Consider the following 10,849-nt stretch of genomic DNA (forward strand, 5'->3'; position numbering starts at 1 on the left):
GAAACTCTCAAATTCGGCCAGCCCACCACCCGACTCACCCAGACATACTACCCCCAGATGAAAACAGCAACACGTAGGTCTTGCAGGGCGACGCATCGAATTGTTTCCTTATCCACATTGCTGTCAAGCTACAAGAGCTTATACTTGCCCTGCGGATCTCGAGATAGAATACTACTCTTGCCTTAGCGCATCTTCAAAGTCCATGCAGGGTATTTAAAGCTCACTAATCCGCCATCTTATCCTGATACCCTAGATATATGTCTCGGAGGGGACATGATAGAGAGAAGAGGCGCACGCGAGTCATGAGACTTGTCGCGCACCCGTGCTATGTTGGCGGCCGTAATGCCAGGACAGAATCTGCTGAGGCGTCCTTCTATTAAAGCACTTTTTTTTTTACCTCACAACATACCTCGTCAACCTATAAGTTCGCGGAAGCCGACTGTACACTTTCGCTTGGACCTGAAGCATGTAGCAACTCAGAACAGCAACCAATGTGCCATTAGCGCAATGAAGAATCCTCACATGTAGTCCCAAAATATCACAACTTGCCAACCTCAACCGCATGCTTCATTTCAAAAACAAAAACTTCCAAGTGACCACCATCAAGGACAGTCTCTCCATGAGACAAAGATAAAATCGAAAGAAGGTGCAAAAGAAGAGTTCTCAACTGCAGTTGTGGATTCTAACCACTGGATGTCTCCCCGAGGTGGGCTCGAACCACCAACCTCCAGATTAACAGTCTGACGCGCTAGCCAATTGTGCCATCGGGGATAGTTGAGAGGAACTTGCTGGAGTTCCTGTGGGTTGACGGTCCCACGATGTTGTGGGGGTTAGGAACGATTCGAACATCGTGTCGTGTTTGTGGGCAGCCAGTACTTAGGCGAAGTTTGGGGTTGTGGATCACTTCAAGAAGGACCTCTCCACTTCAGTGTGTACGGGGCAGACAATTGGGGCGAACTGAGAAGGATGCTGTGATCATAGTAGCCGTGAAGACATGTCGATTGTCAAGGGGAGAGAGAGGTGGCGGGACCAATCAGGGCATGAGGAGGGGGAAGAATATATGAGAAGAATACTGCATCTGCATCGCAAGGACGACAGAAGGAAAAAGAAGGGCCAAAGGCAGAAAGAAAATGCCCGACGCGGAGTGTCCCAACAATGCTATGAATCTCAAAGAGTTCTCCCCAGCAAACGCCAAACAGAGAAAAAGTGAGCCGGACGCGTCTCTCAGCTTCTCCGAGCTCCCTTTCCGTTTCATACAAAGCCTTGCCTCTGCCTCGCCCTCTCCCCAGCTCTATTCCTCTTAAAAGTTGCTATCGCCAGATGAACCACAAAACGCATTTATTACCTCCCCACACGGAACGTCTCCAGCCTCTTACACGAAGGCATCTCGAACTCGTCCGCCCTACGCATCTTATCTGGGTCCTGAAAGAACCACCCGCTCGCCGCATCGTACATCCGCTGCCTCGCCATCATCTCATTCTCGCACTCGAACCGCAGCGTCCTGACCAGGTTATTCTCCGCCGTCTGGTCCAGCTGGCTGAGCTTCCCCTTGGTGAATGACTCAACCTCCTTGGGGTTGACAAAGTACTTGACGTTGAGCTTGGGCGTCGTCCGTCCCAGCGTGTAGGCGCCCTTGGGGTTGTCGTAGACGATGCTCGGTGCCGCGGGGCCGCCGCCGCTGAAGAGGCTCGAGATGAGGGGGAAGACAAAGAGCAGCAGGATCGGGAGCAGGCCCATAAGCGTCGAGAGCCCGCCGCCCTCTTGCTCCGTCGCCTCGCGCGGTCTCCTTCGCGGCCGCGCTCCGCCGAACTGGTGTACCCTGAAACCCGGACCGCCGCCAAAGTTGAACACGAACTGGGGTCCCGTATCGAAACCTGCAAGTCGTCGTTAGCATGTCGCCGCCTTGAAGTCCTCGCGAGCGAGAGACAGTGCTCATTCTTACCTCCGCCTCCAAAAGGTCCACCACCAAGCCCACCACCACCAAAGAAGCGCTGGAACATCTCCTCAGGCGTCATCTCCTCCATCCCACCACCACCACCTCCTCCTCCCCCCCCTCCTCCGCCCCCGCCGCCTTGCCGCCTACCAAACCCGCTAAACGGATTCTGCGCCTGCGCCTGCCCAAACCTCGAATCGGGATCCGTACCGAACCGGTCAAACTTTTCGCGCTTCTCTTTGTCGCCCAGCACGCTAAACGCGCGGCTGACCATCTTGAAGGCCTCGTCGGCATTCTCGTGCCCGTTCTTGTCCGGGTGGGTCAGGAGCGACTGCTTGCGGTACGCCTTCTTGATCTCGCTCTCCGTCACAGTCGTCTTCACCTCCTCGAGGCCGAGGATGTCGTAAAAGGCCGTCGGCGAGCATTTCCGGATCCGCAGTACGGCCGCTTTCTGGTCGACGGTGTAGGCGCGGGCCTGGTTGCCCTGGTTGTGCTCGCGGTTGCGGGCGCCGCCGCCCGAGTCGGCGCCCGAGGCTGTTGCGCTCGGCATGGTTTTGCTCTGTGTGTGTGTGTGTGTGTGTGTGTGTTTTGGTTGCCGGGGCAAGTTTGAGGTAGTCGTCTATCGGATGGTCGGAATCAAGAATGATTGCGATTGACAATAATACGTATGGGAGCACAGAAAATGTGTGCAGGTCGGATCGAGAATCGTCGCGGCCGTGGGTGCGCGCAGTCCTTGACGGATGCGATGTTGCGTTGGTGGGTTTTGCCAATCTGGCAAGATAGGCGATGCAAGGCTAGAACTCACGTTACTGATGCGATGCTCCCCCGCACCAGTAGCAGCAAACAACTCGCTGACTCGAGGCTTTTCCCTCGACAAGCCCTGAAAGAGCGTGAAAGGATTTGACGTGGGAGACCTTGTGTCTTTATCGGAGGGAATCACGTGGCTGTCTTGCGAGAGGGAAAGACAAATAGACCAAAGTCGCAATGGTTCCGACCAACATGGGGGGGATCAAGACACTGTACCAACTTGAAAGGCCCAGTCCACTTGATGGAGGTCGAAATTGAGAGACTCGCCCGAGGCCCCGGAACCACGGACCAGCTGATTGGGTATGCGGCTCAGCTGACTCATCTGAGTAGGGTCCTGTCTTATCGATAGCCAACGACCCAACGTCACTAATACGGGAATTAGCTAAGGTACCTTGAAAGCTCCCTGTTAGCGACTCCAAAAAATCAGTGACGATATCCATCTTGTTCACCCCCCCGACCGCGGTATCAGCCCAGTCTTGCGCCAGACGTCGCCGGAAACCCCAACACACCAGGGACAATGGCATCCGACAACGGTAACCCTGACGCAGAAGATGTGAAGTCCTCATTCTTTAGCAAACTCCACGACTATGGCAGTACGCATCTCCCCCTCACCTTCAAACCAAATCCCCCCAAAAGACATCCTCCCCCCACTAACACACCACAGCAAATCCCCTCCCGCCCGCAATCCACGCAATCCTAATCGGCGCCCTCCACGGCCGGCCCCTCAAGATCCTCCCGGCCTCCTTCGCGCCCGCCCTCCTCTTCAGCAGCTACGTCAACCTCGCCGGCTTCCCCACCGACAGCGCGGGCTTCACCTGCGCCCTCTCGGGCCTCTACGCCCTCCTCGCACTGCGCCGTCGCCAGCCCCTGCGGACCAAGTTTTCCGCCCGGGGGCTCGTCCGCGGCACCGCCATCGGTATGGGCTTTGCTAATGCGGCTGCCGGCGCGTGGGTGTATGCCAGTGGCGACCGGAAGAAGGACGAGGTGGAGAGGAAAGAGAGGAATCGCTGGGGTGGGGAGTCATGAAAGAGGAAAGGAAAGAAAAGAAAGAGAGGGAGGAAGGTAGAGTTACCAGACGGGTAGTAGACCTCGATGGGACCAAGTTTAGAGGAGGGCATGATCTTCTTCCGTCTGGTCTCTGTCGTGGACTGCTGCCACTTTCCTGTCATGCGGTGGTCTTGGATCGGCTCGAGTTGTTCAAACAAGCGCCAAATGCCAAGCCAGGGTGGACGTTAATAGTACCGTCTGTAAGAAATATTGTACGATTATAGGACAAGTCCGTTAGATAATGAGAGGCGTCGAGTCATGAGGCGAAACGTCGTTGCGCGAAACGGCAGCTTCTGGGGATGGATCGACATACACATATGCCATGATCTCGATAAGCTCTCAGGGAAATTAATGCTTGCATACGGAAATAGCAATAGAGCCGGTCACTTTACGAGATGGGTGGATTTTGCAGAATACCATCCAAACGATAATCAGAAATTTACAAATCAGTTACTATGACTTGAGTCAATTGCATTCGCATAGTGGCCATGCCCACTCGAAACGGTCAACTGTCCAAACCATCCTACTGAGGTAGTGATACAACATAACAGAAAAGAAACCCTATGCTTGATGAAATGCCATTCTCGATGACCTCCCAAGTCTCGAGTAAAACGCCAAAAGGAGACATCTCAGCTCTTGATGAGTCTCCAGTATTCTGTCTATCCATACAAAGGAAAAATGAAGTAGCCATTCCAGCCCTGACAGTCTGTGCTGCATCTTCAAGGGCGGTCGTCCTAATGTGCCAAACTTTTTGTGTCCTTATTCTTCTGTCTCCTCTCATATACTTCGACGCATCTCGTCGATCATCTCACCGATGCTGCTGCAGCTCCGCTGGCTTTCATCGTTGCTTTGTGATCTTCTCCGTTCTTTGTGTAGGGTATCGTTGCTAGGTGACAGTCTCCAGTTTTCTTCTGAAGTGCTGTACCATGCTATGCTGCGCTCCACTAAGTTCAGACTTCGGCAAGAATCCGCCCAACGCCAAGCATCATGCAGAAATGACTTTAACAAGGTCACTCATTTCACTTCTTTGACGCGTCTGGCTGTCGTCTGCATTCTATGGCCCGAAATGAACCAGACAAAGACGACAAAGACAGTGAAGAGCGTCACCCTCATAAAGTGCCGGATCCGAAACCGCATGTTTGCCTCGTGGACGAAAAGGTTGGAAAGATCTGAGAGATCAAAGTCGGTGAGGTACTTAACGTCACAGTCTCTGATCTTGGGCTCAGCATATGCCCGGTACTCATCGACGATGGTGTTGAGCTCCCAGCCAGTCACCTTGCGGACCACGCCAACAACACAGCCGGTGCGGTGCTATAGTCATGTTAGTGGACGAACATTCTAAAGATTGTCCGAGTTGTTTAGACATACCTTGCCGTGATTGCAGTGAATGAGCAGAGGATGGTGCTGTCGATCCAGAACTAGCCGGAGAATCGATTTCATTGTACGAATGGGAATGGCCTCCTTCTTGGTACCCTTCATGTTGAAGACGTGGTGACGAATACCGTTGCTTGACATGAAAGCGGTGTAAGGCTCGTCAACATCGTCCTTTTGGACAAGAGTACTAAGAGTATGGTCAGTAAACAACGTCTGACAATGCATGGACATCTAGTGATCACTTACACGATTGACTTGAGGCCAAGATTGCGGATGAAGCCAAAATCCTCGGGCTTGGGGTAGCTGCTTCGGTAGACTCCAGGGACAACAACACCAAAGTTGACGGGGCGTCCGTCAATAGGCAAAACTCGCTCAATGCCAGGGGACATGGGCGAGGCCAGGGGTGACTTCGACAGATCGTTGACCTTGAGAAGCCCATCTTCGCGCCTAGCCAGGGCCTTCTCTCCAGTAGTAGCAGGCGTTTGAGATTCGTCTTCCATCGCCTTCATTATGATCTGCTGCTGTGTGGTAATCTCCAGTGTAGAGTCGGAGCTGGCTACAGACTCGCGAGACCCTTGCCGCGAAGGGCCCTTGATTTGGTACTTGTCGGCCATCTCAGTAGGAATGGGATCGTCTTGCTTCGAGTTACGTCTCGCGGGGTGGTAGGTGGGATGTTCTGCGGGATGGCCGCCCTCGTCTTCGAGGAACTGTCTCGCACTTCGTTTAGAGACCACGGCACCAGCCATGGTTTTTTTTGGTGAATTGGTGTAAGTCGTGGGTGGAGTGATCGTGGAGTGAGCTTGGTCGCGTGACTGTTCACGGGCGTTGTGGTACTTCTGTCTTCTGGGGTTCGTGGGTAGTAGAGTTCAGGGTTTCGGAGGAAGGTTAGGAAAGGGTAAGAGGTCGTGTGAGCGAAGCGGTACAAGGTGTCGGTTGGTAGTTTATTTTTTGAGGAGTGTTGAAAAGCGTGTATTGGTGTTTTTCCTCCCGTGGGACAAGAGGCAATGTTGAAAGATGTCCCTTTGCGTGTCTCTACAGAGCACAGGCAGAAACCTGACGGGCGGCAAGTTGGAAATTGAGGTCCATCTTGTCGTGAATCGCGGGTAGGGTGGTCTGGTTGGTGGTGTCGCAAGCGTGGGCGACGGTTCGTTTTCGCAAGGTCTCGGTGACGAATTTGGGAGTCCCAGTTGTGGAAGCGAGAGAGAAACGAAGAGTGGTCGGGGATTTGTTCGAATAGTTGGTTGGTATTGGTTGCAGAGGTGAGGCAGAAGTAGAAGGAGGAAAAGGACCCTGGGTGCGCGTGGGAGGAGCGGGTTAGTAAATGAGCATCGTAATGTGTGGGATGGGTTGAATGAATGGTCCGCGGTGCGGTGCGTGAGGTGGGCGGGACGTGGGTGCGGCGGCGGAGGAGGAGGAGGAAGCGTGACAGCACCAGAAAGCTGAAGTACACAAAGGCCTTTGCTTTGGTGGCGAGGTACTTCTGAGCCTGCCTGACCTGCCTTGCAACGGAACCGAAGGTGAATGACGGGGAAGGCCTGCTGGCTACGTACCTTTTTCTTCTCTTGCTGGCGTACGAATAGCTTGGCTTTTTTGGTGGAATTGCTTGGCCAAGACGAGACGAAGTGAAGTGGAAAGATCTGCCTTGGGGGTTGTCTCAGGTTCAAGGCCCAAGTATTGGTTTAAATTTTGTGAAGGGGGGAGGGGAGGGAGAAAGCAGAGAATGGCAGAAAAGAGGGGAAAAAAAAATGTTGATTATGATGGGTGAAGGCCAGAAGGGTGATGGCACTGAGGGACTGAGTGAATGGGACGGGAGAGACCTGAACGGACTTAGAAGGCGGAGGTCGGAGACATAGGTACAGTGGAGGACCAGGAGGAAGGCACGAAAAAAGGAGGAGGGGTGGGGTGGTGGCATCACAAAATTTGGGGAAGAGGCGTACCTGTCGTGCCTTCCCACAGGCACAAAGGCACATGAGTACTTTAGAGTGCCAGACCAGGACAGTCCACTTTACTGGAGTTTTGCTGGAGACAGCCACCAGAGGGGGATAGGAAAAAATCGAAGGGAAAATGCGATGCACTCAAGGTGACAAGTGCGTACTCCGTAGTGGGCTGGACCCGGCCAATGCAGACCTCAGGCCAGCGAGAGGCCAGGAAGGGTGAGGACTCGGCTGACTATGTATCTCTTCCCCAATCTTAACGCTAGATATACATACAAGAGATCGTAGTGTGGGGGACGCAGCAAGGGTACGCCCACTAAACCACAAACAAGCAAGGTGCGACTCTCGGCCACTCTGCCACTGAAGTTTGAGCCGAGCTGACTTTGTAAGCTTTGGGGCCACCGCAGACCGTGGAAGCCAAGCTGGAAGGAGGAGGGGAGGGGCAGACTGGCAGAGACCGTTGTTTATTAGGGGCCTTGGGTACATGTCCATGCACCGTGGAAAGTGTGGATAGAAGGAAAGGAGAAGTATGGATACTTGTGGCGATACGTACCATTCCTAGCACCCTCTTGATGCGAAATGCGAGGTACGTACCTCAATATTCCCTTAACTCCAGTCCCAGCAAATCCCATTAATTTGCACGACCGTCTCTTCCTCGGAGTTTGGTATAACAATCATAAATCCACAACATCATCATAACTCGCATCAACCTGGCAAGATGGACACCCCGCTGGCCGCGCAACGAAGTATCAGTATCCTCAAGCCCCAAAGCAGGCCTGTCAAGGTATGCCACGATAGCTGGGTGGGCTGTCCCGGGACTGCATTCAACAGCAAAGGCCCCAAGGGAGCAACAACAAACCTGTGACAACCGTGACAGACCGCCAAGCGATCAGGGACCAGCCAACGGAAAGGGAAAGGAAAGCGCAGACCAGTGAAGCAGCAAACAGCGGTAGCAAGAAAAAAACCCGCCGACGATCTGAGCGTTGACGCAGCAGCCACAGATGATCGGCCACTCTCAGCCACGGGGCGCACGAGGACGACCGACGACGACGGGAGGAAAAGGGAAGGCGGCGAGCACCGGCCGATACGTCTCTTGTGGCAGCACCAATGCACCACTTCGATAGACAGACTCGACAGACACCGGGCAGTTACAAAGACTCTGCGTCAACTGTGGTTGGACCCCTCTATCTCAACCCAAAACCTGATATGGTCGGTGATCTCCTCTTCCCGTCTTCCGCGAGTGGCGGTTTCTCTTCAAACCCGGCCGACAAAGCGATGCGCGTTCGTCCATGCTATTACGGATGTACGACTGCTGTTGCTAGCAACGCGAATACCAGGATCAACAGGACACCAACCATCAACTTTTCCCCAGACTTTGCCAGTCTCGATTAGAGTCGCATCTTGGGGGAACATCTTCTCGAAACATTACTGGTCCCCCTTCTGACAGTCCGCCGGTCAAGCTACATTAAACTGTGTGTTGTACGTAGTAGACTACAACAACTGGACCAGTGAGGGGGAAGACCCAAGCAGGGATTCTCCAAATAACTTTCTCTCAATATGCACCCATCCATGGACGATCAGCGATCAACAGGCGCGTCGTGTGCTCGACTTGCGCTGTATGGGTGTTGTCCAGTAGTGGTTGGCCTTCCGAGACAGGCGCCCTGCATCGTCTGCATCGCCCCGGCTCGAGGCCACTATCCCTCTTGCGTCCTGTCGTGCCATGTCATGGCTAGTAGGGGAACTCACGCGGACGACGGACGCGGGGGTTGCTCAGACAGCGTCAACCAGCCACATAAGAACAGCCTCGTCTTGCGTCGATCGAGTGCTGACGACGTATGGAAGCTGGATGACTGATCTTCGCGACTGACAGCGTGACTCTTTCCTGTTCGAATCGTCCTGCCACCGCTGGAAAGAGGCGCCAAATTTCGCTATACCGGGTCGACTCGTTGACCAAGACAGCTCAATTCCAATTCCGCCTCCGCCTCGGATCTTACTGACCTCACTTCAATTCCACGCGACACATGGGATTGAATGATACTGCGTACCAAAGATGCATACCTGCCCATTATCTCACAGGAGACGGCTGACGAAGACATGGGGCTCTGCTCTCGATCCCCGCTTGCTTCATTGCCATTCCAGACTATCACATTCTGTCACTCGCTTCGCAGTGACAACCCGTTCAGTACGTCATTTGCCATGGGTACGGACACAGCCCAAAACAGTCAACTCCCTCACAGGTTCAACCGAGCGTGGCATGCTACTTACATTGGTGCAACATCCGTGGCTTCAGCAGAGGCTGGCAGGCTGCGTAAGCCGTACATAACCCCACGCATGGGTTCTGTACTGTACCGAATTCCTGGTAACTATGGCGAGGAAAGCAATGTAAGGTACTCCGTACTTCGGTGTACCTTCTTACACGCTGACATGACGCAAAAGAGAGAAGGGGGTTTTCGAAAAGCAAACACTCGAGGAGACTTACCCTCAAACCAGCCAATTCCGTCTCAACCAGGCTGCCAAAGTGAAGGCATTACCTCACATTTCATCACATCCTGAAGTCTTGGGGCCTTGAGCCGCCTCTATCACGGTACCTGTGACGCTGGCTGCTGCCATACCCAGCCTAAAATCAAGGAAAACCTTACCTTTTGGCCCACGATGATTATTTGATTCCCCATTACCCGGTGGCCACCCGGAAATACCGGCACGTCTGGAGTGGCCCTGCAAGCATCGCACGAAGAAGTACATGTTCACCATGCTTACTGTGAATCTGTCATGCGGCCTCTGGTAACCTTATGATGGCTGTGCGAGTACAGTATCCCAATCACAAGTTGATCACAATAGCACAGCGAAAAATAAGCAATCCCCGAATCCCACCTTAGAAGGACTAAGCTGTTATTCCTCACCGAACAGCGAACCTGTCTGGGGCCCTGGTACCCGTATTCCGCAGGCCGGCCACACTCGCCTTTTTCGGCACCGAGCGGCAGATGCCTGTCAGGTTTTCTCAATGAGGCTGACCAGGATGACTCCCCATAACTATCTCGGTGTTAAGTTTGATAACCTCGCGAACGGGCGGATTACATCCGTCCCGCCGGCGGGCGGAGACTCGCCTAGATTTCTCATCACTGTCTTTCAAGGCTCTTTTACATCCATCTCAGGCACTCCGTACTCCGTACTTTGTCCGTGTTCTTGTGATCGGGGGCCTGGAGCTCACAATTTCGGGTCACAGTCCCAGAAGGCCCAAAAAAAGTGAGATGCCGAACAAGATCCTGGGCATCTTGTCATGCTTGTTTCCCACGACCGACCGTAAACTAGTGGAGCCCTTCTCTACGAAGAAGCCTTGTTAGATTCTACGAGGGAAACCCCCACGATCCACGAGTACGAAGGAGCGTTATGCAATCACAACATGGACGGCACGCAGGCAAAGCCCAGCCCACGCTGCCATGCGATGAACGACGCCATGGCGTTGCCTCTGGCGTGTGCTAGACTGCTTAGCCCTCTCCATCGAGCACCCCGATCTAGCTCAGAACAGCATCGTAGATTCGTAGTAACAACTCTCTAAACTTCTAGCGTACACGGCGCCCGTAGCGTCGGTCTACCTCGGAGGATTCCATGGCAGGTCAGCCGTGCAGTCCAGCGGACAGTTAGGTAGTTGATTAAATTTGGTCCGGCTCAGTCAGCCGAGACCGAGACCTGCGACTTTCCTAACGGTGCCCCGGCTCGACCGAAAGCAACAGAGCCCGTCGCACCACTAATCCGC

At 53.7% G+C, this 10,849-nt stretch overlaps 4 protein-coding genes and 1 non-coding gene across 5 annotated transcripts; 1 reads left to right on the top strand and 4 right to left on the bottom strand.

The window, feature by feature from the left end:
* Positions 1–697: 697 nt before the first annotated feature.
* BDP55DRAFT_t306 lies at positions 698–771 on the bottom strand. Its single transcript has one exon. It is a non-coding gene; the product is annotated as a tRNA-Asn (tRNA).
* A 570-nt stretch (positions 772–1,341) lies between these two features.
* Positions 1,342–2,483, bottom strand: BDP55DRAFT_562563 (DnaJ domain-containing protein; the record flags this gene model as incomplete). Its single annotated transcript, XM_060570167.1, has 2 exons — positions 1,342–1,874; positions 1,943–2,483. The coding sequence occupies 2 exons, from the start codon at positions 2,481–2,483 to the stop codon at positions 1,342–1,344; spliced, it is 1,074 nt and encodes a 357-aa protein (XP_060424372.1).
* Positions 2,484–3,042: 559 nt separating this feature from the next.
* BDP55DRAFT_679014 (uncharacterized protein) lies at positions 3,043–4,245 on the top strand. Its single transcript, XM_060576019.1, has 3 exons — positions 3,043–3,066; positions 3,123–3,333; positions 3,405–4,245. The coding sequence occupies exons 2-3, from the start codon at positions 3,258–3,260 to the stop codon at positions 3,764–3,766; spliced, it is 438 nt and encodes a 145-aa protein (XP_060424373.1). The 5' UTR covers positions 3,043–3,066; positions 3,123–3,257; the 3' UTR covers positions 3,767–4,245.
* A 494-nt stretch (positions 4,246–4,739) lies between these two features.
* BDP55DRAFT_335605 (tyrosine phosphatase) lies at positions 4,740–6,320 on the bottom strand. The gene is made up of 3 exons (XM_060566879.1): positions 5,408–6,320; positions 5,156–5,348; positions 4,740–5,098 (listed from the first exon to the last, which is right to left on the bottom strand). Exons 1-3 carry the CDS (start codon positions 5,905–5,907, stop codon positions 4,802–4,804), a joined length of 990 nt encoding a protein of 329 aa, XP_060424374.1. The 5' UTR covers positions 5,908–6,320; the 3' UTR covers positions 4,740–4,801.
* On the bottom strand, positions 6,051–7,210 carry BDP55DRAFT_335616 (uncharacterized protein). The gene is made up of 3 exons (XM_060566880.1): positions 7,099–7,210; positions 6,712–6,798; positions 6,051–6,451 (listed from the first exon to the last, which is right to left on the bottom strand). The coding sequence occupies exons 1-3, from the start codon at positions 7,129–7,131 to the stop codon at positions 6,194–6,196; spliced, it is 378 nt and encodes a 125-aa protein (XP_060424375.1). The 5' UTR covers positions 7,132–7,210; the 3' UTR covers positions 6,051–6,193.
* Positions 7,211–10,849: the final 3,639 nt, after the last annotated feature.

The sequence above is a fragment of the Colletotrichum godetiae genome, assembly GCF_030913485.1.
Source record: "Colletotrichum godetiae strain CBS 193.32 chromosome Unknown BDP55scaffold_58, whole genome shotgun sequence".
Lineage (NCBI taxonomy): Eukaryota > Fungi > Ascomycota > Sordariomycetes > Glomerellales > Glomerellaceae > Colletotrichum > Colletotrichum godetiae.